This window comes from Erinaceus europaeus, chromosome 2 (assembly GCF_950295315.1).
Source record: "Erinaceus europaeus chromosome 2, mEriEur2.1, whole genome shotgun sequence".
In the NCBI taxonomy this organism is placed as follows: domain Eukaryota; kingdom Metazoa; phylum Chordata; class Mammalia; order Eulipotyphla; family Erinaceidae; genus Erinaceus; species Erinaceus europaeus.
This window is the reverse complement of record NC_080163.1, coordinates 60,909,498-60,936,359: the sequence shown is the minus strand read 5'-3', so window position 1 is coordinate 60,936,359 and position 26,862 is coordinate 60,909,498. Positions and strand designations below refer to the sequence as shown.

The window sequence follows — 26,862 nt, the reverse complement described above, 5'->3', positions numbered from 1 at the left end:
CTTCAAATCTTTGTGTTTACAATTTTACCTAAAGAGATTTGAGTGCATGGGGATAGAAGCTGTGTCTATTATCCTTGTGACTCCGGGCACAGTATTGAGTTACCTCTCAAGTTGCTTGCCTGAAAAATGCTAATTAAATAGAACCTGTTGAAGCAGAGTCTGAACACCTGTTACTATGTTTGCCAATTAATGTATCAAATAATTCCAAAGTGTGTGAGCTATATCAAAGAGATATACACAAAGGGGGAAGTGTAAAGAGAGTTTACAAGCATCACAAGTGTCAGCAAGATCCAGGTTCCAGGTTTTTCATCTTTGGTGTGTGTCATTATACTGACACACAGCATAAACAGAAGGAACAACGGAACCTTTTCTGGGTGTGGCATGATGTCAGTTACATGGTTCACTGTACCATAGTGTCATTTATGTCCAGAGAATCCAAGCATGTGCAAGCCAGAGAAACCTGTGTGTCCCACTTGCTCCAGTGTTTCAAAATATTAAAGCATTCCTTCAAAGAATGTCATTTTGGCCACTAATCTGCAATAAAATCTTCTTTTTCAGTAGACAGGGAACTTGGATGGGAAGCTTTATTTTATTTCCTGGTGAAAGGGAACACAGCTGAAAGTGGTTGGATATGTTTCTGAAGATAAAGCAAAAATGGATCCTTAAGATTTTCCTGTATTCCCCAGAAGTGGCTGCAGAAACAGTCCTGCAGTTCCAAATACACAGACAACGATAAATATCCAAAGAAAGACTCTATCCACCACCATGGCCACATATTTCCAGTCATCTGCTACCTGAAAGGCAAACAAAAACAATGAAAAATTCAAAACAATTAAAAAAATTAAAACCAGAAGAGATATGTTCTGCTTCAGAAACAAGCTGTTCCCTTTTTAAAGAACACTTTCTAGCATTTTTTTAAAAATCTTTATCTATTTATATTAATGAGAGAGAGAGAAGATTAAGAGAGAGAAGGGAAGGAAAGGGAAGGAGGGAAGGAGAGAGAGAGAGAGCATTAAACTGGACAGGGAATCAAACTCAGGACTTCATGCTTGAAAAATGGTGGTCTACCTACCATGCCACCTCTTAGGCATTCTTCCTGGCAATTTCAAAGCAAATATTGATCTTAAAGATGACATATGTCTCCTGCATAGCACATGGAAGAACTCTGGTTTCCCCTTATGTGTCCCTCATGTCTGCTCACAGAGTACACAAGATTCCATGGAACTTTCCTGATGGCACGGAACGTTCCCCAGAAATAACAGCTCTGACAACTCAAAACTTCTCATTGGTATGACTAGAGATCCTAAGTCTGGGAAATAGATTTGGCACAGGGGAGAAAGAAAGACCACAGCACCAATGTTCCTTTAATTCAATAGGGGCCAGGCTTGAACCTGGGTTGTGTATATGGCAAAGCAGAGCACTATCCAAGTGAACTATTTCACCAACTCCTTCCTATTCTACTCTTCTGTCTGACTCTGTTTCTTGTGCAGGGTCTCTTGGTTTCATTAACCACTGTTGCCCTGAATGTTTAAACCAGAACTCCCTTGCATGAAGATTTCTGGAGGTGGAGATTTGCGCTGGGCTACATCTCATCCCAGCCCACTGCCAGGCCAGTCCAGTCCACCCATGACTGCATAATAGTAGAGCTGGAGCTGAGAGCAATGCCATCTGCCATTTTGAGAGCTTGTTTAGAGGTTCTAGCAGGGGAGCGCAGCTACTCAGTCCGTCTCTATTCAGGCAAGGCCGCACATGGAGTGGTGAGGGAGGAAGGGGACACCAGCCTAGCCAGCCAGATCAGCCGAATCAACCCTGGCGATCAATGGGGTGACAGATGTAGCAGCCAGATCGCCCTCACATCTGCCATCTGCCATTTTGTAAACAGACCTAAGGCACTCTGACCTCATCTAATGGGACCTCTAGGCCTACTTTAGGTAGACAGGCCAGAGGAGACACACCCTTACCTCTTTGGTTTCATTTTGGTTCTTCATGTTTTCTGCTATGAACTGGATACTATTGATCACATCTTCCACTTCAGGAGAGTGCTCTGAATTTTCAGCCATCCATTGCAAAGGCTGCCTACTTAATCGTCTCTTGCTGGTGGCAAGCTTACTTGACTTACGGCAATGACAGCAATCCTGAAGCAGTTTGGGCTCACTGTGGTTTTCAAACTCGACTTTGGCAGGCCTGCTGGAAATACCTTTGGGGGCTTCATCAGAACTCACAACCCTCAGCTTGTCCACGGGTCTCCTCATCATCAGGACCTGAGGTAATAGCTGGAGGAAAGCCACCTTCACCCATCTAGGTATGGTATGTGTTGTGGGGGTGCGATAGTGTATGTTCAACACAAACACAGTCACCACAATGGAAAGTGTGACGAAGATCATGGTGAATAAGAGGTACTCTCCCACCAGTGGGATCACAAGGGATGTGGATGGGATGGTTTCTGTGATTACCAGCAGAAACACAGTCAGTGAAAGGAGAACCGAAATGCAAAGTGTCACTTTTTCACCACAGTCAGAAGGGAGATAAAACACCAACACAGTTAGAAACGAAATAAAAAGACAGGGGATGATGAGGTTGATGGTGTAAAACATTGGCAGTCTCCTAATGTAAAACGAGTAGGTGATGTCTGTGTATATCTCTTCACAGCAGTTGTATTTTATGTCATGCTTATAACCCGAAGCATCAACGATTTCCCATTCACTGTTTTCCCAAAAATCATTCATGTCAACTTTGGATCCAATGATGAGAAGATCAATTTCAGCTTTGTCATATGTCCAGGAACCAAATTTCAGAGAACAGTTTTGGTGATCAAAAGGGAAAAAGGTGATATCCATAGGACAGGAACTCTTGAAAATAGCTGGTGGGGTCCAGGTGATCATACCATCATATTTCACAAGAGCTTTTGTCTTGCCTTCCACTTGGAAATCACCAACAGCACTGCAAAATAAATCAAAACCCATCAGTAACCCACTCTGCTCCCTTAGTTGTGGATCAGCATGTGCCAAAGGCAACTTAGAAAGAGATTGTGACTGTCAAACACTCTTACTTATTATAGAGAACAATGTCAGGCTTCCAGATCTTATCTGCTGGAACATGAAGAGTCTCAATGCCATCATATTCTGTTGGGTCCCAGCGCAATTTATAATCATTCCAGATCTAAAAGAAATAAAAGTGTTTTTTTTTCAGATTCCTTAGTAATTTTCTTCCAATGTCAAATCTATGTAGGTTCAAGAAGTTTTTCATCTGATTCGTATTTGCAGAGTAAGTACATTGAGGGGCCGGGTGGTGGCACATCTAGTTGAGTGGACATATTATAATGAGCAAGGACCCAGGTTAGAGTCCCTGTCTCAACCTGCAGGAGGAAAGCTTTGCCAGTGGTGAAGCAGTGTTGCAGGTCTCTCTCTATCTATCACTCTCTTCCCTCTCGATTTCAGGATGTTTCTATCCAATAGGGAAATAAACATAAGAATTTTTTTAAGAGTACATTGATTTGGGGTGGGGGTAGATAGAATAATGGTTATGCAAAAAGACTCTCATGCCTGAGGCTCCAAAGTCCCAGGTTCAATCCCCAGTACCACCATAAGCCAGAGCTGAGCAGTGCTCTGGTTAAAAAAAAAAAAAGTACATTGATTTTCATCGAAAGATAAAAGACTAAATCTATAGGGAACAGGTGACTTAGGAAAGTGAAGTGGTTTTCACAAATATAAATTACTCATTAGCTACTAGATAATTATCTTTTGGTTGTTAGTTAGCTGGCAAAGTTATAGAATCATCTTTCATGATCCATGGACAATATTAAAACTGGGGTAACAGTTAACTTCTGATAATATGAGGATAGTTTCAGTGTATAAAGATAAATTTGTCACAAAATCTGGGTAAAAGATTAAGATAGTAAAGAACAACTAAATAATACAACTGATAAAAATCAGCTGGTGGAGGATCTATTTAGCCCACAGGTTATCATACTCAGCTACTGTCTTCTCTAGGTTTGGAGCAATAACATTAAAGTATTGGCAAACACTGGACTCAAGTTCAAGTGATAGATGTAAAAGAGAGACAAGAGCCAAAATCAAAAAGGACAGAATCTTTCAGAGAGAACTTTGTCACTGGGTGTTTCCACCTCTAAAGTCTGTATCAAGATAGCTATCATCAGAACTAAACTTTAGGTCTTGGAGATACACAGTGTTTTATGCTCTACCATAAGCTGGAGGTAAAAACTGGGAATCCCAGTGGGTTTTATCCATGAGTCATTGTTAGTAGCCTAAGTCCAAGAGAAGGACCTGTGATATAGACACATACATGACGTAGCCACAAATTGGTCTCCATGATCTGGTTTACTTCATCCTGGGAAGGAAAAAGAAGAGTATTTTTTTTTTTTTTGCTTTAAATGCACTTGTTAATAGAAGAATAGTCAAATCTGAATTATTCATACTAGTGGAGAACCTAAAGATGATTGAAAAGGCAACTTATAAAAAAGCAATCTGAGGGGGCAAGGATCTGATGTGGGTGAGAAACTATAGCCCTGAAATGATGTAATTTTGTAGATCAGTGTTAAATCACAAATAACAAAAATTATATGAAACAGCCAGACATTTCCTTTCTTTTTTTTAGAATTATTTTTTATTACTTTTTTATATTTATTTATTTATTCCCTTTTGTTGTCCTTGTTTTATTGTTGTAGTTATTATTGATGTCATCATTGTTGGATAGGACAGAGAAAAATGGAGAGAGGAGGGGAAGACAGAGAGGGAGAGAGAAAGACACCTGTAGACCTGCTTCACCGCCTGTGAAGCGACTTCCCTGCAGGTGGGGAGCCAGGGACTCGAACAAGCTTCCTTACCCCGGTTTTTGTGCTTTGCACCACTAGCACTTAACCCGATGTGCTACCGTCCGACTCCCAGACATTCCTTTCTAAGCATACATGGATTGTTAGCCAACACTGACTATATACCGCCACAAACTGTAAAAATAAACTTCAATAAATTTAAAAGAAGAGAAGTCAGGGCCCTGAAAGGTAGTGGACTAGATAAAAGCATCAGACTCTCAAGCATCAGGTCCTGAGTTTGATCCCTGCTATTATATTTGCCATACTGATACTCTGGTTCCCTTTCCCGATCTTTTTATCTCTCTCACTAACCAAGAGAATTTTTTTTTTTTTAACAGAAGAGAGAAAAATTTAGTCTTTCACTACCACAAATTCTGCATTCAAGTTTCCTACATTTGGGGAGGTCTCAAGAGGATCAGAATCACCCTGGGAAAACAGTCTTCATGATCATGGTATCTTTCCTGCCACGTGTGTATAAAATGAATTTATATTTTTTTAAATTAAAATAAAGAATTGCAGTTATATGTGCTTTCTGACTGCAACTAGATCAAACTAGAAATCAATAACAAAAATACAAAAATTCAACAGAAAAACCTCTAAACCCATAGAAATGCTTTTCTAAATAATCCATGGGTCCAAAAAAAAGAATATCTCCAATGGAAATGTTTTAAATGCAAAGAATTTAATGAAAATAAAAGCAAAATGTCAAGACACAAGGGTCAAAAGATTCAGAATTACCGAATGCACTAAAAAGCAAGACCCATCTATTCTGTGTCTCCAGGAAACACACCAAAAGAAAGACAAACAGAAGCTCTGGGTGACAGGTTGGAACAAGGTATTCCAAGTCAATAATGCAAACAAAAGGGCGGGAACAGCTATTCTAATATTAGATAAATAAAACTTTCAGGCAAAGAAGGTGAAAAGTGACAGACATGGACACTACATATTGGTCAGAGGATCAACCCAGCAGGAAGACATAACAATCATCAATATATATGTTCCCAATATGTGTGCACCCAAATATATATATATATTTACTGACCTTAAGGGAAATATTGACTATAGCACTGTATTCATTAGAAACTTCAACACACCAGTTACAGCAAAATATGGATCATCAGGACAAAAAAATTAACAAGGATATAGAGGCCTTACGTGAAGTCATAGATGAAATGAACTAAACAGATATATTCAGAACCTTTCATTCACCCCCAAAAAAGAAGACACATTCTTTTCAAGTGTACAAAGAATATTCTCAAAGATTAACTATGTGTTGGGACACAAAGACATCATTAATAAATATGTGACTATTGAAATCATAAAAAGTACCTTTTATGATCATGGTGTGGTAAGGTTAGAAATCAACCAAAAAAGGACCAAAGAAATACACCCAAATTATGGTGACTGAACAATACAGTACCGAGTAACAAACACCTAGGTAACTCTAAGTAACACTTGGAGAACAATGAAAATGAAGAGACCAATTACCAGACCCTGGGAGATGCCACAAAAGCTGTCCTAAGAGGCCCATATTAACAAATATCAAAGATCTCAAGTAAGCTACCTGACATCACAACTGAGCCAACTGGAAAAGGAGCAACAAAGAGATCCAAAAATCAGCAGGAGGAAGGAAATAGTCAAAATCAGAGCAGCAAGTAATGAAATAGAAAATAGAAAGATGCTCCAAAATATTAATGAAGCCAAGAGCTGGTTCTTCAAAAGGATAAATAAAATAAAATAGATAAGACAATACTTAGACTCACAAAAAGAAAACGAGAGAATGGGGGAGGGGTAGATAGCATAATGGTTATGCAAAGTGACTCTTGAGCCTAAGGCTTCAAAGTCCCAGGTTCAATGCCCTGCATCACCATAAACCAGAGCTGAGTAGAGTTCCGGTTAAAAAAAAAAAAAAAAATAGACCTACTAACTTTTTCCAAAATGGAGAACCCAAATCTTCATCTGCAATATTCTTGACTTTAGGTTCATGATTAGTCAACAATTTGTTCTGCATTATATCTTAACTCTTTTTCAGCCACCAGTTTCCAGATGCTACCATGATGCCAACCTGACTTCCCTGGGCAGATGACCTCACCAAGGTGTCCTGGAGCCCTGCCTCCCCAGATCCCTGCCCCACTAGGGAAAGAAAGAAACAGGCTGGGAGTATGGATCGACCTGCCAATGCCCATGTTCAGCATGGAAGCAATTACAGAAGCCAAACCTCCCACTTCTGCATCCCATAATGATCCTGGGTCTATACTCCAATAGGGATAAAGAATAGAAGAGCTTGTGGGGGGGGGGGCAGATGGGATAGGGAGTTCTGGTGTTGGTAATTGTGTGTAATAATACCCCTCTCATCCTATGGTCTTATTAATATCTCCATTTTACAAATAATAAATAAAAAAATAAAAGAAGTACAAGCAAAGTCCTAGAACTGTTCCTGATTTTTCTTTTCTCTTCTTTTCTTTTCTTTCTTTCTTTCATTCTTTCTTCTTTTTTTTTCAAATATTTATTACTTAGACCTCGATACCCTCCTCTCCAACCCCATATTTTGCTTCCCTCAAACACTATCTACTCAACTAACTACATAAAAGATAAGATATATCTCCTAATCTCTTCAGATAGCATCAGTATTATTGTCACCCATGATAGCCTTTTTATTATTATACATAATATAATATAAATATAAAATATAAATAATAATAAAAAGGAAACACTGACAAAACCATAGGATAAGAGGGGTACAACTCCACACAATTCCCACCACCAGAATTCCATATCCCATCCCCTCCCTTGATAGCTTTCCTATTTTTTAACCCTCTGGGAGTATGGACCTAAGGTCATTGTGGGATGCAGAAGGTGGAAGTTCTGGCTTCTGTAATTGCTTCCCCGCTGAGCAAGGGTGTTAACAGGTCGATCCATACTCCCAGCCTGCCTCTCTCTTTCCCTAGTGGGGAAGGGTTCTGGGGAATCAGAGCTCTAGGACACATTGGTGGGGTTGTCTGTCCAGGGAAGTCTGGTTGGCATCATGGTAGCATCTGGAACCTGGTGGCTGAAAAGAGAGTTAACATATAAAGTCAAACAAGTTGTTGACTAATCATGAACCTAAAGGCTTGAGTAATGCAGATGATGAGTTGGGGGAGGGGTCTCTGTTCTGTAGATAGCTAGTAGGCATATTTTAGTTATTCCAAAAGTCCTGTGGCTATACTAGTTTGGCTTTTTTTTTTTTCCCTGAGCCTGAAATCTGATATGCAGGTGGATCCTACTTATTGTCTGGGGATATGATGTTATGGTTGGCAAAAGGACCAGAAAGCTGGATTAGGAAAGAGACAATATGGGAAATTTCCCAAATATGGGAAAGGTGTATAAATATTGTTGACTGTAAACCCCATTGATTTGATGTGATCTGGGGCCCATATTCAGCTTAGAAGCCTATGTGACCTCCGCATCCCTGTAGATCTGACCTCACATTCTGTGGTCATGAGTAGGAACATTCCAAGCTGCCCCAATATTGACCCATCTTCCTCCTTTCAGAGGATGGAACATTCTCTACAGTTGTTGATCCAAGTTGAGGGCAAGGTCCTATGGGGGTCCACAAAGGGGTCTGTTTTGTTGTTCCTGATATAGATGACCGGTAACAATGGAGAGAGGGATTTATTTTAGGTCTAGGTCCATCATGTCTGTTTGGGAATCTCAGGATTTCCCAACTAGGGCCCCAGCTGACGGGGTGGCCTGATGGTGACCAAAGATTCTTGGTTAAAGTATGCCAGTCTCTTGCCCTTATTCAGCTTTTGCAGTCCTTGCTTTGATAACAATAGCTTGGGAGTGAGTGAAGGAAGTACAATAGGAAATAGGTGAGGAGTGTATCTAAGTCTAAGCATACACGATTTCATTATGAACTTCATACTGACTCATTGTAGACTACTGTATACTTTTGTTTTCAGGTATATACTTTGCCCTAATTTATTAATACATGTGAACATATGGGACCTGGTCTATATCTAGGTTTTGAGACTTTGTTGGGAAATGAACCACCTGGAATGGAATTAGAGAATCCTATGAAAGGAAAGGTCTCACCCGAGTAATGAGGCTGAAGCGTTGACATTCCATGTCTGACATCTCTGGACACAGTATGAAGTAAAGCTTACTAAGGTGGTAATCTTTGTGTTGATTAGATTGGTATCAGCAGATGCAATATCATTTGGTATGAATTGAGAGAAGCATGTGGGAAAGTGAGCCCCACCCTAGAGGTTCCTGGACTGGGGGGAATACAGGCTCTATAGAGGAAGCGGGAGGTTCCTGCTGTCTTAGGGTTTAAGAAGACAGTAGATAGTTATTACTGTAATCACATTATTTGGCAATTGGGTTAACTTTGAAATATCCCTTTGTTAGGATTTGCTGTATCATACACAACATCACCATAATTTATGTCTTCTGATATTATTTGTATATAGCTGTGCCACCGGTTGCTTCTGTTCTCCCTGGTCTAAGCTTTTAAGAGAGTCAACATATCAAAGACTCAGCCTATGGTCTGTACATTAAAAGGTTTGAGACATTCAATCAATTTTTCCCCTCTCATATTAATTAATAGTGATTTATATGACTACAGATTAATAGGAGTCTACATAAACACCATTTCCATCACCAAAAGACTGTGTCCCATCCCACCCCCACCACTACCCCACCCCTCCCCGCCCCATGGAGACGTTCGAACATATACCCTCACCCTTAACCCAGGGTTTTTACTTTGGTGCCCTACTCCAAATTCAGTCAAATCCTGCTTTGAGTTTCCCTCTCTGTTCTTCTTTCTCAACTTCTGTTTGTGAGTGGGATCATCCCATACTAGTCTTTATCTTTCTGACTTAGCACACTTAACATAATTCCTTCTAGCTCCACCCAAGATGAGTCAGAGAAAGTGGGTTCATTGTTCTACCCCATGGTAGTCTTTAGAAGAAACACTGTATACATTTGGCCAAAAGATATGCATATATATACTAAAGGACAGTTATTTTCCCTAGCATAACCTTTATTATGGGGTTGGGCAGTAGCACAGCAGGTTAAGTATACATGGCACAAAGCACAAGGACAGGCATAAGTATCCCGCTTCAAGCCCCCAGCCCCCACCTGCGGGGGGGGGGGTGTCACTTCACAAGCGGTGAAGCAGGTCTGCAGGTGTCTATCTTTCTCTCCCCCTCTCTGTCTTCCCCTCCTCTCTTGATTTCTCTCTGTCCTATCCAACAATGACAACAATGTTAAAGAACAAAGGCAACAAAAGGGGAAAAATAGCCTCCAGGAGCAGTGGATTCGTAGTGCAGGCACTGAGCCCCAGCAATGACCCTGGAGGAAAAAAAAAATCATCAAACAAGTAAATGCAATGAAACTCAAGGTTAAATTAGACCTTAAAATCCTAGATGTATTTTATCCCCAACTTGAGGCCAGACCCCACAGACCTGCTTAGATACAACAAATGACACTCAGTGCTTTAACAACTGGGAGAAAATCCAAGCTTGTCAAATAAGGAAGGGACTACAAAAGCTGGACAAGGGCTAGAGACTGATAGTGGCTTTTTTGGTCACTACCAAGCCACCTCATCACCAGGGGCCCTAGTCAAGGAATCTAGGATTCTCCAACAGACCTCTAATAGACCCTTTTCTCTACCATCACTGGTCCATCAGAAATGTCATCATAAGCCTTTTTTTTTTTTTTTTTGCCTCCAGGATTATTGCTGGGGTTTGGTGAACCTACTGCTCCTGGAGGCCACTCCCCATTTTGTTGCCTTTGTTGGATAGCAAAGAGAGAAATGGAGGGAGCAGGGGATGACAGAGATGGGGAGAGAAAGACAGACACCTGCAGACCTGCTTCACCATCTGTGAAGCAACCCCCCTGCAGGTAGGGAGCCAGGGGCTCAAACCAGGATCCTTAGGCCAGTCCTTGTGCTTTGCACCATTTGCCCTGTACCCTCTACGCTACCACCCAGCCCCCATCATAAACTCTTTTGAAGGCCTCCTTAGGACCTTGCCCTCACTATAAAGTAGCAATGGTAGGGACTGCCCCACTTTCCAAAGGGAGTCTGCGTCAGCCTATTCTGCCATGCCAGGAAGACTGGTCCTGAAATAAGTGAGCCTAGAATGTTCCCAGTTGTGATTATAGGCTGAGAGCTCAGACTGACAGGGACTCAGAGGTTATACAGTCTGTTGCACTAAATATGAATATACATGGGACCTAGGACAAATTTATGTGGTAAATAGTTATTTGTATTTGTATATTCTCTTCAAATTTGGGAGATACTCTCTGCCCTAATCCAGCTTTCTAGTTATACTCTCCATTTTGATTATATCTCCCCAGGCAATATTCTTAGTCCACCTTCATGTTAGCTATTAAGCACCAGCAAAAATTACTAAAGTCAGGAGTCAGGCGGTAGCGCAGCGGGTTAAGCACATGTGGCGTAAAGCACAAGGCCTGCGTTAGGATCCCAGCGTTAGGATCCCGGTTGGAGCCCTGCAGGGCCTCACAGGCAGTGAAGCAGGTCTTCATATGTCTATCTTTCTCTCCCCCTCTCTGTCTTCCCCTCCTCTCTCCATTTCTCTCTATCCTATCCAACAACAACAATAATAATATCTACAACAATAAAACAATAAGGGCAACAAAAGAGAATAAATAAATATTTTTTTAATTACTAAAGTCATAGCCCTCTAATAACATACCTAAAATAGATTTCCTAGCTTCTTATCACCCTAAAATCCTTATTCTCATCTGTTCTATTCAAACTTTCTGGTTCCTATTTATTAAACATTTTGTCCAGCTTCATATCTTAACTGCCTTTCCACCACCAAGTTGCAGATGCTCCTATGATTCCAACCTGAACTCCCTGACCAGACTGCCTCACCAATGTGCCCCAAGACCTCAACTCTCCAGAGCCCTACCCCACTAGGGAACAAGCTGAGGTTATGGATCTACCTACCAATGCCCATGTCTAGTTGAGAAGCAATTACAGAAGCCAGAACTTCAACCTTCTGCACCTCAAAAAGAATTTTTGCTCATATTACTATAAGGGGAGAAATGTTAGGGGAAGATGATTAGAGGGCTCTGAAATCCAATTCCATCAGGACCCAGAGAGAAAAAAGGAAAAATAGAAAGACACTCAAAAGTAGTAATAGGTATAGGTGTGACACAAAAAGGAAGAAAAGGGGAGTCGGGCAGTAGAGCAGCTGGTTAAGAGCATGTGGCACAAAGCACAAGGATCATCATAAGTATCTGGACTCCAGCTCCCGGCTCCCCACCTGCAAGGGAGTCGCTTCACAGGCAGTGAGGCAGGTCTGCAGGTGTCTATCTTTCTCTCCCCCTCTCTGTCTTCCTCTTCTTTCTCCATTTCTCTCTGTCCTATCCAACAACAACGACATTAATCATAACTACAACAATAATAAAACTACAACAACAATAAAATACAAGGGCAACAAAAGGGAAAATAAATATAAAATAAAAAATTAGAAAGGAAGAAAAGGCAAGATAATTGAAAAAAATAGGCAAAAATATAGATGATAGATAGATAGATATAGAAATAATAGTCAACCCATATCTATGACCTTGAGAGGACCTCTGCAGTTTCCAATGGAAAGAATGAGGACATAGCACTTTGGTGGTAGGAACAGTGTGGAATTGTACTTCAGTTACTTTGTAATTTTGTAAACCAATATTAAATCACTAATTTAAAATAAATCATGAATGAGAGAGATGAAATTACAACTGAAGATAGGGAGATGCAAAGAATCATACATGAATATTATGAACATCTTTATGAAAATAAATTGTACAACCTAGAAGAGATGCATGCATTTCTAGAATTATACTACCTGCCAAACCTAAGCTAAAAGGAAGTAGTTTATAAGTCAATTACTAGTATAGAAATTGAATCAGTAATCAAAAATCTCCCCAAGAATAATAAAAGCCCAGGCCCAGACAACCACGTAAAAAAAGAAAGAAAAAAAAAAGCACTCAATGGGATAAGTAAGATCTCTTCAACAAATAGTACTAGAGAAATTGGCCAGTCACATGTAAAAAGTGAAAATAGACCACAACCTAACACAATACACCAAGATCAAATCAAAATAGGTTAAAGGTCTAAATATTAGACCAGAAACTTGAAAAATTTATACAAGAAAATGTTGGTGAAACTTTTCAAGACTTTCACATCAAAGATGTATTTGGAAACTCAACCCTCTTGGTATGGGGAATGAAAACAAGAGTAAGTAAATAGCATTATATTAAGCTAAAAAGCTGTTATAGAATGAAAGTAAACTACACAATCATAACCAGGAAACCAAGTAAATGGGAGGAGACATTTGCACATCATACATTAGACAAAAGACTGGTATCAAACATCTACAGAGAATTGGTACAGAACTACAAAAATAGCTCAACTAAAAAAGTGGACCAAAGACAGACAGTTTTCTTTCTTTATCCTTACTTCTTCTCATTGTGACTATGATGTGTCTTGGTGTCTTCAGGTAGACAGACAGTTTTCTAAAGAAGAGATATACAGGGGACCGGGTAGTGGCACACTTGGTTGAGCACACATGTTACAGTGGGTTTGAGCCCACATGTTACCTGGGTTTGGGCCCCTGGTCCCCACCTGCAGTGGGAAAGCTTTGCAAGTGGTGAAGCAGGGCTACAGGTGTCTCTCTTTCTCTCTCCCTCTCTATCTCCCCTACCCTATCGATTTCTGGCTGTCTCTATCCAATAAATAAAGATAATAATAAAAAAATAGTTTTAATTTAAAAAAAAGAAGAGAAAAAAAAAAAAGAAGAGATATGCATGGTCCACAGACATATGAAGAAATGTTCCACTTCACTTATCATTAGAGAAATGCAAGTTGAAACTACACTGAGATGCCATCTCACACCTGAGAGAATGGCTTATATCAATAAACCAGGAAATGACAGGTGTAGGAGAAGTTGTGGAGAAAAGGGAACTCTGCTACATTGAGGTAGGAATGCAAAATGGTGCAGCCCCTTTGGAAGACTTTTATGGAGAGTCCTTTACACATACAAATGGAATTAATTACCTTATGACCCAGCAATACCACTCTTGGGCATTTATCCAGTGGACATTCAAACACTAGTTAAAATTATGCACCCCTGGGAGTCCATTGCGGGTTAAGTGCACGTGGCGCAAAGTGCAAGGACCGCTATAAGTATCCCAGTTGGAGCCCCCAGCTCCTCACCTGAGAAGAGTCGCTTCACAGGCGGTGAAGCAGGTCTGCAAGTGTCTATCTTTCTCTCCCCCTCTCTGTCTTCCCCTCCTCTCTTCATTTCTCTCTGTCATATCCAACAACAACAACATAAACAACAATAATAAACACAACAATGAAACAAGGGCAACAAAAGGGAATAAATAAATAAATAAATAAATACTTTTTAAAAAAAGAAGTATGCACCCCTATGTTCTGGCTGCACTATTCACAATAGTCAACAAATGGAAGCAGCCTAGATGCCCATCATCAGATGATAGGTTAAAGAAGCTATGGGGTATATATATAGTCCATAGATTACTCTGCAATCAAAAAAAGATAATATTGGGAGTCGGGCAGTAGCGCAGCGGGTTAAGCGTGGGTGGTGCAAAGCGCAAGGGCCAGGTGAGGATCTTGGTTCGAGCCCCCGGCTCTTCACCTGTAGGGGAGTCGCCTCACAGGTGGTTAGCAGGTCTGCAGGTGTCTATCTGTCCCCCTCTCTGTCTTCCCTTCCTCTCTCCATTTCTCTCTATTCTATCCAACAATGACGATATCAATAACAACAACAATAATAACTATAATACAACAAGGGCAACCAAAGGGAATATAAAAATAAACATTTAAAAATAATAATAATAATACTGCATCCTTTGGGATAAAATGGATAGGGGAAAATTTTTTTAAATAAATAAATAAAAATAAAATAAATAACATGGATGGGGGGCCGGTATGTAGCACACCGAGTTAAGCGCACATGGTGCCAAGTGCAAGGACCTGCATAATGATGCCAGTTCGGGCCTCTGGCTCCCCACCTGCAGGAGGGCCGCTTCACAGGCCGTGAAGCAGTTCTACAGGCGTCTTTCTCTCTTCCTCTCTGTCTTCCCCTCCTCTTTAGATTTTCCTCTCTCCTATACAACAACAAAACAATAATAACAATAACAACGACAAAATGGAGAAAATGTCCTCCAGGAGCAGTGAATTCGTAGTGCAGGTACTGAGACTCAGCAATAACCCTGGAGGAAAGAAAGAAAAAAGAAAGAAAGGATTGGGGCCAGGTGATGGTGCGCCTGTTTGAGTGCACATATTACAAAGCACAAGGAGCCAGATTCAAGCCTTCAGTCCCTACTGGAAGAAAGCTTTGCAAGCAGCAAAGCAGTAATGCAGATGTCTCTCTCTCTTCCTCTTTCCTTTTTTCCCTCTCTCCCTCTCTCTCTTTCTCCCTATCTTCCCCTTCCCTCTCAATTTCCATCTCTATCAAATAAAATAAAATAATTTAAAAGATAAACAGACATAGAGAGACACCACAAAACCAAAGCTTGCTTCAGTGTGGTGGGCTTGAACTTGAGTTGTGCTCATAACAAAGCAAGCACACTATCCAAGTGAGCTATGTTGCTAGCCCCTTGCTCTTTTTTTTTCTTGCCAAGCAGGATTTACATTATTATTATTATCTTTATTTGTTTATTGGATATAGACAGCCAGAAATCAAGAGGGAAGGGGGTGATAGAGAGGGAGAGACACAGAGAGACACCTGCAGCACTGTTTCACCACTTGTGAAGCTTTCCCCCTGTAGGTGGGGACTGGGAACTCGAATCTGGGTCCTTGTGCATTGTAACATGTGTACTCAAGCTACCACCACTTGCCCCCCCCCCTTTTTTTTCTTTAATTACCTTAATTGCCATATGTAAAACCTGGGACAATGCCAGGGAATAGTTTCTGGGCTCCTGGAAGTCGGAAGAATGAACTCTTAGCACTTACCACGTTGGCCAGTTGTGTGATAGCCACTTCAAAATGCACTGTGACAGGGTCAGAAACATTTGCCACTGGCCTGATAAACTGGTTATAGTGAGAAAAGAGTCTGTGGAAGAGCTTCTCCTCTGAGGCACAGGCTGTGTAACAAAATAGCAACAAAAGTGAAAAAAAAAAAAAGGCAGGGGTAGATAACACAATGGTTATGCAAAGAGACTCATGCCTGAGGCTCAGAAATCCCAGGTTCAATCCCTTCCAGCCCTCCACCCCCCACCACATACACCACCATAAGTCAGAGCTGAACAGTGCTCTGATAAGAAAGAAAGAAAGAGAGAGAGAGAGAGAGAGAGAGAGAGAGAGAAAGGAAGGAAGAAAGAGAGAGAGAGAGAGAGAAAGAAAGAAAGAAAGAAAGAAAGAAAGAAAGAAAGAAAGAAAGAAAGAAAGAAGAGAAGAAGCCACCCTTGAGTGCTTCCTCTACACCTGCCCACTCACCTGGCCTAAACAACATGGCTCATTTGTGCAGCAGAGATGGGCAAAGAGCATTGCCTTCATCTCAGCACTGGTGTGACAGCAACTAAAAATCATGTTGGCCAGAGCAGTTTTGATTGAATTCGTATTTTAATTTTTTGATCAAAGGGGCAGAGAGCCAGACTGGGACACAGGAAGACCCTTCTCCACAGTGAGCCACTTCCCCAGCTACAAGAGCACTTTGTGTTCTTTTTTTCTCATAACCAGGGCTTCACTGCTACAAGCTGACTATCAGATAGAGACAGAGAGGGATATATATATATATCCCTCCTCTCTCAATTCCTCTCTTTTCTATCAAGTAAAAAAAAAGGGGGGGCTTACAGGAGGCCTGGAAGGTTTGCTTATGTCACTAAATATAATACACAGTCTTACTGATTCAGTCATAATGGAAAAGTCCTGCCCATACTTATCAAAACAGGATTCCAGCTGGTCTACATTTCCACAATCAGAAAGGAGAAACTTCAGTAAGCAAACTGAACTAACTAGTAATTACATTAAGGTGTTTCTTTATAATTGTTGTTGTTTGTTTTACCAGAACACTGTTCGGCTCTGGCTTATGGTCGTGCTAGGGACTGAACCTGAAAATTTTAGAGCCTCAGGCATGAAAGTCAATTTTGCATCACCACTATATTATCTCCCCAGCCCTTCACTAAGGTTTTTAACAAGTTGGTTTTTATTTTATTTATTTATTTATTTATTTATTTATTTATTTATTTATTTCCTACAGGGTTATTGCTGGGGTTTGGTGCCTGGAGGACATTATTGTTGCCCTTGTTGTTGTTATTGCTGCTATTGTTGTTATTGCTGTTGTTGTTGCTGGACAGGACAGAGAGAAATGGAGAGAGGAGGGGAAGACAGAGAAATGGAGAGGGAGAGAGAAAGATAGACACCTGCAGACCTGCTTCACCACTTGTGAAGCGACACCCCAGCAGGTGGGGAGCCAAGGGATCCAACCTGTGCGCTTTGTGCTAAGTGTGCTTATCCCACTGTGTTACCGCCTGCCCCCCAACAAGATGATTTTTTTTAAGTTTATTTTAATGGCATGGGATAGTTTACCAAATAAGAAGGTTTCTGGTAGCATGTGGAAGCACCACTGCACCACATGGGAAGTTCAATAGGCAATAAAAACTATGCTGTGATATCTCTCCATATATCTCTCTTACCTCTTTCTATCACTATTTATCTAGCTAGAATAGGAAGAATGAAAAAAGAATGCATAATGAGGGCCTAGCAGAACACAGAAAAATTAACTCTGATGCTCAGTAGTTTTAGAGATATGTGAAAGTGCAACATTGTAAAGGTAAATTTATTTATTTATGTTTTTAAGTTTAAATTCAGACCTGGGGAAACAGTCTAATAGTTTTGCAAAAGACTTTTGTGCCTGAGGCTCTCAGGTCCCAGGTTCAATCCCCAGCACCATCATAAACCATAATTGAACAAGATTCTGGCCTCTTTGTATCTATTTCTCTGTATCTCTCACTAAAATAATAAATAAATAAAGACTTTTTTTTAAGTTTAAATTCAAAACTGGTTCTAAAGCCAACCGGCATTTTTTGTCACTAAAGTTGAGACAACAGTTTAAGACATATCACTTTGTATTTTTTCAAGAATGCACTAAAAGTAAGTTATTTGCTTTTATTTGACATAATTCACTATTTTAGTATTCCTTTCTGTATTTTTCCTTATAGATCACAGATTTGATACCTGCAATACTATTCTACATATTTCCCAGAGAATTTATACCTTGAAAGAAAAAGAAAAAAAAATCATGGGATTAAACAACTCAGTAAGCAGAATGAATGAAAGGATAGTTACTATATTACCAAATAAAAAGTGGTTTGGTTTTGTTTTTTTAAACAAAATCACTTGGGAACATTGTAATGCTGAGATTCCAGCAGGAAAGAACGATTTTAAATGTAAAATAGCATTATTCTCATCATAATTAATAAAGGAAAATATTTCATATGAAACATAATTTTAAAAATCCTCCCCATTACCCACTTTCATCCTCATCCTCAGAGATATTTTAGATTAATCCCTCTATGAGTCTTGAATAGTGAGTCCCTGGCAAACCAGCAGGACCTGGAAATGTGGTTTCTATCCACAGAACAGCAGTTGTCTAAGTCTTAACTTTTTTAAAATGATTGATCTTACTCTTAGAACACATTACAGCATAATTAGATGACCTGGTTCCCAAAATAAAGACCACCTACCTGCATCAGCTAACAAATAATCCATCCTTCTGAATAAATGTTGCATGCAATTACAAATAAATGTTTAATTCCTCCACAGAAGAAATGAAAACTACATTATTGTTATCATTGCCGTATTTTTAACTGGGGAAGTAAAATAAGGTTTATTGTATCATTATCCTTCCTGCCCCCCTAATAAAAACCTCATATGTTAAACCTAACCAATAAGAAACAGATTAATTAGACTGGAACAATATCTGTTCTGTAGATTTATCCACTGAATATTTCATCTGCTCACCACCAGAAGAGTAAAGGCACATAGCTCTAAAAGGAATTTGAAATAAAACAGGAAGAAAACCTACCTTTCAAGACAGGTATGAAAATAAAGAACCAGAGACACACACCAAAGTGAAAGAACCCCTTGCCCTTGCTGGTCAGCATGATTACAACACACTTGGGTTTCTTCTCTTCAACCAAAGGACAGTGCAAAACAAAGAGCTATCAGACAGCCACACGCATCAGACCTTCACATCATCAGAGCCCCACTGTAGCCAGTGTGTAAGTCTTCTGTGAAATGAAAACACTCCCAAACGCAACACAGCTGCTCCCAAAAGCAGAGATGGAGACTACAGTGCAGTTAAGGACAAATAAAAAAGGATTCAGCCTGATAACAGGTGAGTCATCACATTTCCTGTCACCCTAGATCTTTTTTCCTGCAATAACAGTGAAGCAATGAGGAAATGGGAGGTAGATAGGACCGAGTGAGGATGCAAAACATCACTGTTACTAATTAGATCTTTCTGCAGACAGCCTCGGCCATATTTAGAAGAATAAGCACAAAACCCCAGAACATTAGGTCCCAAACAGTGCATTCCGATTCACTGAGTTTTCACATCTAGTCAAGAATTAACAGAGCTGGGCAGGTGATGCATCCAGTTGAGTGTATTTTACCATGCTCAAGGACCCAAGTTCAACTCCCTGCTCCCTACTTGCAGGGAGGAAACTTCACAAGTAATGCCGCAATTTTTCTCTGTCCTATCAGATAAAATAAAAAAGGGGTGGGGGAGAGGGCAGGCAGCGGTGCACCTAGTTAAGCATACACATTACAGTGCTCAAGGACCCAGATTCAAGCCCCTGGACCCCACCTTCAGAGGAAAAGCTTCACAAATGGTGAAGCAGGGCTGCAGTTACCTCTCTGTCCCTTTCACTCTTTCCATCTCTCTCTATATATCCAATAATAAACAGATAATTTTTTTTAATGACCACCTTGGGAGTCAGGCGGTAGCGCAGCAGATTAAGTGTACCTGTCACAAAGCGCAAGGACCGGTGAAGGATCCCGGTTTGAGCCCCCAGCTCCCCACCTGCAGGGGAGACGCTTCACGGACGGTGAAGCAGGTCTGCAGGTGTCTATCTTTCTCTCCCCCTGTCTTCCCCTCCTCTTTCCCTCAATTTCTCTCTGTCCTATCCAACAACAACGACATCAATAACAACTACAACAATAAACTCACAAGGGCAACAAAAGGGAATAAATAAATAAATAAATAAATATTTTAAAAATATAAACAGATTTTTAAAAAAATGACCACCAGAAGTGGTGGATCGTAATGCACAGTGATAACGCTGGTGGCAATAATTAATTAATTGATGTTGGGGTCAGAGACATTTTGTCAAGTGTGACTCAGGTTCAAGTCCTGACAACAGGAAGCCTGGAAGCACCATAGCGCCAGAGGCAGTTTGCTGCTTCTCTCTCTCTCTCTCTCTCTCTCTCTCTCTCTGTCTCTGAATGAATTATGGTCAGAGCTTCACAAATGGTGAAGCAGGTCTGCAGCTGTCTATCTTTATCCTTATCTTCCCCTCCCTTTTCAATTTTTCTCTGTCCTATCCAAAAAATAAAATAAAAATAAAATGGCCACAGGAGCAGTGGATTCATAGTGCAGGCACCAAGCCCCAGCGATAATCCTAGAGGCAGAGAGAGAGAGAAGAGACAGAGAGGTACCTATAACACTACTTTACCACTCATGAAGCTTTTCCTTCCCCACTGCAGGTAATTAAATTATTGACTCAAAAGAGATACCTACATTTTTGTTGAGGGATAAGTACCTGTAGGGTACCGCCCAGAAAATAGGAGTGGTTACAGGTATAGCTTGGAAAGGTGGAGGCAGGTCTTCGGTTTTAAAGCAAGACCCCTGGTCTTGCATGGGCTCTTTGCTTTCTCTGCCCAGACCACCATGTAAATGCTAACTTGGTCTTTCTCTCTCTCTCTCTCTCTCTCTCTCTCTCTCTCTCTCATGCCCTAACATGTGGATGTTCTCAGTTTTCCTGAATAAAGTTTAAAGTGCCTGAAGAATCATGATCTCTCCTCAATTCTTTGTTGAAATAGTGTGTGACAAACTTTTTAATGTTAGGGGAATGAATGCCGGCCTCCCCTTTCCCCCATAACATTCTGGCATTCATTGAAGCATTATTCAGACTAGTCAGGAAATAGACTCAGAACTTGTATGGGAGAACTCCCAGTTTCTTTTCTTTTTTTAAAAATGTATTAATAAAATTTAAAATTTATGCGGAAAAAAGTTCTTCCAATATTTTCCTCTAAGTATCTGATAGTTTCTGGTCTAACATCCAAGTCCTTGATCCACTTGGAATTGACTTTTGTATTTGGTGAAATACAGTGATTCAGCTTCATTCTTCTGCATGTTTCAACCCATTGTTTCCAACACCATTTGTTGAAGAGACTCTGCTTTCCCCATGTAATAGTCTGAGCCCCTTTGTCAAAGATTAGATGTCCATAGGTGTGGGGCCTCATTTCTGGGCTCTCAATTCTATTCCACTGGTCAGTGTGTCTGTTCATGTTCCAGTACCAAGCAGTTTTGATGACAATGGCCCTATAATATAGTTTGAGATCTGGGAGTGTGATGCCTCCGGTTCTGTTCTTTTTTCTCAAGATTGTTTTGGCAATTCTGGGTCTTTTCTGGTTCCAGATAAACATTTGTAGCATTTGTTCTATTCTCCTAAAAAATGTGCTTGGGATCTTGATGGGGATAGCATTAAATTTGTAGATGGCTCTGGGTAATATATTCATTTTGATGATGTTAATTCTTCCAACCCATGAGCATGGAATATCTTTCCACTTCTTTGTGTCTTTTTCAATTTCTTTGAGTAGTGACTCATAATTTTCAGTATACAAGTCTTTCACTTCTTTGGTTAGGTTTATTCCTAGATATTTTATTGTTTTTGTTGCTATAGAAAAAGGAACTGATTTCTGGATTTCAATTTCTTCTAACTTAGTGTTTGCATAGAGGAATGCCACTGACTTTTGAATGTTAATTTTATAGCCTGACACATTACTGCATTGCCTGATGATTTCCAAAAGCTTCTTGCTAGATTCCTTAGGTTTTTCCATGTATACTATCATGTCATCTGCAAATAAGGAGAGTTTGACTTCTTCTCTTCCAATCTGTATGCCTTTAATTCCTTGCTCCTGCCTGATTGCTATGGCAAGAACTTCCAACACTATGTTGAATAGTAATGGTGATAGTGGGCAGCCCTGTCTAGTACCTGATCTGAGGGGAAATGCTTCCAGTTTTTCACCATTGAGTATGAAACGAATCCAATTACAAGGAAGACTAAGGCAAGTATAAACCTATGGGACTACATCAAATTAAAAAGCTTCTTCACAGCAAAAGAAACCACTACCCAAATCAAGAGACCCCTCACAGAATGGGATAAGATCTTTACATGCCATACATCAGATAAGAGTTTAATAACCAACATATATAAAGAGCTTACCAGACTCAACAACAAGACAACAAATAACCCCATCCAAAAATGGGGGGAGGAATTGGACAGAATATTCACCACAGAAGAGATCCAAAAGGCCGAGAAACACATGAAAAAATGCTCCAAGTCTCTGATTGTCAGAAAAATGCAAATCAAGACAACAATGAGATATCACTTCACTCCTGTGAGAATGTCACACATCAGAAAAGGTAACAGCAGCAAATGCTGGAGAGGATGTGGGGTCAAAGGAACCCTCCTGCACTGCTGGTGGGAATGTCAATTGGTCCAACCTCTGTGGAGAACAGTCTGGAGAACTCTCAGAAGGCTAGAAATGGACCTACCCTATGACCCTGCAATTCCCCTCCTGGGGATATATCCTAAGGAACCCAACACATCCATCCAAAAAGATCTGTGTACACATATGTTCTTGGCAGCACAATTTGTAATAGCCAAAACCTGGAAGCAACCCAGGTGTCCAACAACAGATGAGTGGCTGAGCAAGTTGTGGTATATATACACAATGGAATACTACTCAGCTGTAAAAAATGGTGACTTCACCATTTTCAGCCGATCTTGAATGGACCTTGAAAAAATCATGTTGAGTGAAATAAGTCAGAAACAGAAGGATGAATATGGGATGATCTCACTCTCAGGCCGAAGTTGAAAAACAAGATTAGAAAAGAAAACACAAGTCGAACCTGAAATGGAATTGAAGTATTACACCAAAGTAAAAGACTCTGGGGTGGGTGGGTGGGGAGAATATAGGTCCATGAAAAATGATGAATGAAATAGTGGGGGTTGTATTGCTATGGGAATCTGGGGAATGTTATGCATGTAAAAAAAAGAAGTAGAAACGCAAAGCAGAAATTGACTGAGTTTGGAGTATGGCACCAAAGTAAGAAAGCAGAAGTATACTAGAGTTTGCAGTGAGTACCTCCCTAATACTTCCTCTCCACTTTTCCAAGCTTTGGGTCCATGATTGCTCAACAATTTGTTTGGCTTTGTATGTTAACTCTCTTTCCAGTCACCAGGTTCCAGGTGTCATCAGGATGCCGGCCAGACTTCCCTGGATTGAAGACCCCACCAATGTGTCCTGGAGCTCAGCTTCCCCAGAGACCCACCCTACTAGGGAAAGAGAGAGGAGACTGGGAGTATGGACCAACCAGTCAACGCCCATGTTCAGCGAGGAAGCAATTACAGAAGCCAGACCTTCTACCTTCTGCAACCCTCAATGACCCTGGGTCCATGCTCCCAGAGGGATAGAGAATGGGAAAGCTATCGGGGGAGGGGGTGGGATATGGAGATTGGGCGGTGGGAATTGTGTGGAGTTGTACCCCTCCTACCCTATGGTTTTGTTAATTAATCCTTTCTTAAATAAAAAAAATGTATTAATAAAATAAAATATATCGACAAGACCATAGGATAAGAGGGGTACAATTCTACACAATTCCCACTACCAGATCTTTATATCCCATTCCCTCCCCTGATAGCTTTCATATTCTTTCTCCCTCTGGGAGCATGGACCCAGGATCATTATGGGGTGCAGAATGTGGAAGGTCTGGCTTCTGTAATTGTTTCTCTGCTGAATATGGGCATTGGTAGATCGATCCATACTCCCAGCCTGTTTCTATCTTTCCCTGGTCGGTCAGGGCTCTGGGGAGGTGGGGTTCCAGGACACATTGGTGAAGTCCTCTGCCCAGGAAAGTCAGGTTGGCATCATGGTAGCATCTGCAACTTGGTGGCTGAAAAATCATTAAGATATAAAGCAGAACAAATTGTTTAATAATTAGGAAACTAAAGGCAAGAATATTAAGATTTGGGGTCATCATTTTGGAAAAAACTAGTCTATTTCAGGTATATTCCAAGGGTCCCATGACTTTACTAATTTTTGCCTGAACCTGACAACTAACATGCAGGTGGACCAAAGGTATTATCTGGGGAGATGGTGTCAGCGTCGGAAATAGGACTAGAAAGCTGGATCAGGGAAAAGGATTGCTCCCAAATATGGAAAAAGTATATAAATATCATTAACTGTAAACCCCATCTATTTGATCTGGCCTATTTTCAGTGCAGGAGCCTGTATAACCTCTACATCCCTGCAGGTCTGAGCTCACATTCTGTGGTCATAGCTAGGAGCATTCTAGGCTGCACTCACTGCTGGACCCATCTTCCTCCAGTGGCAGAGTATTTTGGCCTGACATCCCATCAGATAATGGGGTAGTCCCTACCATTGTTGATCCACACTGAGGGCAAGGTCTTTTTTTTTTTTAATTTTAGTTTATTTATCTATTTTCCCTTTTGTTGCCCTTGTTTTTTTATTGTTGTTGTAGTTATTGTTGTTGTTATTGTTGGATAAGACAGAGAGAAATGGAGAGAGGAGGGGAAGACAGAGAGGGGGAGAGAAAGACAGACACCCGCAGACCTGCTTCACAGCCTGTGAAGTGACTCCCCTGCAGGTGAGGAGCCTGGAGCTGGAATTGGGATCCTTGCACTTTGAGCCACCCACTTAACCTGCTGCACTACCGCCTGACTCCCCCAAGGGCAAGGTCTTATAGGGACCCACAAAAGGGTCCATTATTTTGTTTCTGATGGAGATGACCAGTGAGGTCCCAGTTTCAATCAGTCCCGGGCACCACTGATGGTCAGAGCTGAGTTGTGCTCTGATTAAAAAAAGAAAAAGAAAGGGGGAAAAAAGCAAAGAAGCAAAAGAAACAAAGCTGAGGGGGGCAAATGGAACACTTGGTTGAGGACACGTTAAAATGCACAAGGACCGACGTTCAAGCCCCTGTTCTCCACCTGCAGAGGGAAAGCTTTGCAGGTGGTGAAGCAAGACTGCAGATGTCTCTCTATTTCTCTCCCTCACTATCTCCCCCACCTTCTCGATTTCTGGCTGTTTCTATCCAATAAATAAAGGTAATTATGAATTTTTAAAAAACAAAACAGTGCTGAAACAATCAAAATGTATGTAAAAAGATGAATAGATGAAGGGATAAGAGATATAGATAAATAAGTGCTTATACATAATGGAGCATTATTCATCAATGAAAAAGGAAATGCTGCAACTTGTGACAATGTGGATAAACCTAGAGGACATTGTGCTAGGTGAAATATGCCAGAGACAAAAAGATAAATGCTATGTGATCCCATTTGTGTGTGGAATCTAATGCACTCAAACCTAAAGATGGAGAGGGTAAACCAGTAGTTGCTAAGTGCTGGGGGTTAGAAGGAATAGGGAGATGTTTGTCAAAGACTATAAATTCTCAGTCATAAGATGGAAAGGTTTGGGTGCTTTAATGTACAGCATGCTAACTACAGTTATTGTAAGCTTGAAATTTCCTAAAATTAGCTTTCAAGTGTTCTCTCACACATACAATGAAAACTGAAAGAAGTGAACTGAGGGGGTTGGGGAAAGAGCATAATGGTTTTGCAAAAGACTTGTGCCTGAGGCTCTGAGCTACCAAGTTTAATCTCTGGTTCCACCATAAGTCAGAGCTGAGAAATGTTCTGTGGAAGGAAGAAAAGAAGGAAGGAGGAAAGAAGGAAGGAAGGATAGAAATAAGAAAGGAAGGAAGGAAGGTGAAGTCGGGAGTCGGGAGGTAGCGCAGCGGTTAAGCGCAGGTGGCGCAAAGCACAAGGACCGGCATAAGGGTCTCGGTTCAAGCCCCTAGCTCCCCACCTGCAGGGGAGTCGCTTCACAAGTGGTGAAGCAGGTCTGCAGGTGTCTATCTTTCTCTCTCCCTGTCTCCCCCTCCTCTCTCCATTTCTCTCTGTCCTATCCAACAACGAAGGCATCAATAACAACAACAATAATGACTACAACAATAAAACAACAAGGGCAAAAATAAGTAAATAAATAAATATTAAAAAAAAGAAAGGTGAAGTCACCACTTTTAATAACTAAGTAGTATTCCATTGTGTATATGTACCACAGCTTGCTCAGCCACTCATCTGTTGTTGGACACCTGGGTTCCTTCCAGGTTTTGGCTATTACAAATTGTGCTGCTAAAAACATATGTGTACACAGATCTTTTTGGATGGGAATGTTGAGTTCCTTAGGATATATCCCCAGGAGAGGAATTGCAGGATCATAGAGTAGGTCCATTTCTACTATTCTCCACAGAGGTTGGACCAATTTACATTCCCACCAGCAGTGTAAGAGGGTTCCTTTGACCCCACAACCACTCCAGCATTTGTTGCTGCTACCTGTTCTGATGTATGACATTCTCACAGGAGTGAAGTGGTATCTTATCGTTGTCGTTATTTGCATTTTTCTGACAATCAAAGACTAGGAGCATTTTTTCATGTATTTCTCAGCCTTTTGGATCTCTTCAGTGGTGAATACTCTGTCCATGTCCTCTCCCCATTTTTGGATGGGGTTATTTGTTTTCTTGTTGTTCAGTGTGGCAAGCTTTTTATATATTTTGGTTATTAAACTCTTGTCTGATGTATGGCATGTAAAGACCTTCTCCCATTCTGTGAGGGGTTTCTTGGTTTGGGTAGTGGTTTCTTTTGCTGTGCAGAAGCTTTTTTTTTTAATTTCTTTATTAGTGAATTAATGTTTTAATTTA

The 26,862-nt window shown here is 40.7% G+C and overlaps 1 protein-coding gene across 1 annotated transcript; it reads right to left on the bottom strand.

Moving 5' to 3' along the window:
• Positions 1 to 630: 630 nt before the first annotated feature.
• CHRNA6 (cholinergic receptor nicotinic alpha 6 subunit) lies at positions 631 to 18,976 on the bottom strand. The gene is made up of 6 exons (XM_007522747.2): positions 18,865 to 18,976; positions 15,807 to 15,937; positions 4,303 to 4,347; positions 3,050 to 3,159; positions 1,962 to 2,940; positions 631 to 794 (listed from the first exon to the last, which is right to left on the bottom strand). Exons 1-6 carry the CDS (start codon positions 18,956 to 18,958, stop codon positions 663 to 665), a joined length of 1,491 nt encoding a protein of 496 aa, XP_007522809.2. The 5' UTR covers positions 18,959 to 18,976; the 3' UTR covers positions 631 to 662.
• Between the last annotated feature and the right edge of the window lie 7,886 nt (positions 18,977 to 26,862).

What these genes read in the sequence shown, in the direction of transcription:
- CHRNA6 (XM_007522747.2), bottom strand. Translation starts at nt 18,958, where the DNA reads ATGCTGACCAGCAAGGGCAAGGGGTTCTTTCACTTTGGTGTGTGTCTC. An exon ending in GACATTGTTCTCTATAATAA is followed by an intron (nt 2,941 to 3,049) that starts GTAAGAGTGTTT and finishes TTTATTTTGCAG; the next exon opens with TGCTGTTGGTGATTTCCAAG. An exon ending in ACCAAAATGAAACCAAAGAG is followed by an intron (nt 795 to 1,961) that starts GTAAGGGTGTGT and finishes TTTGCCTTTCAG; the next exon opens with GTAGCAGATGACTGGAAATA.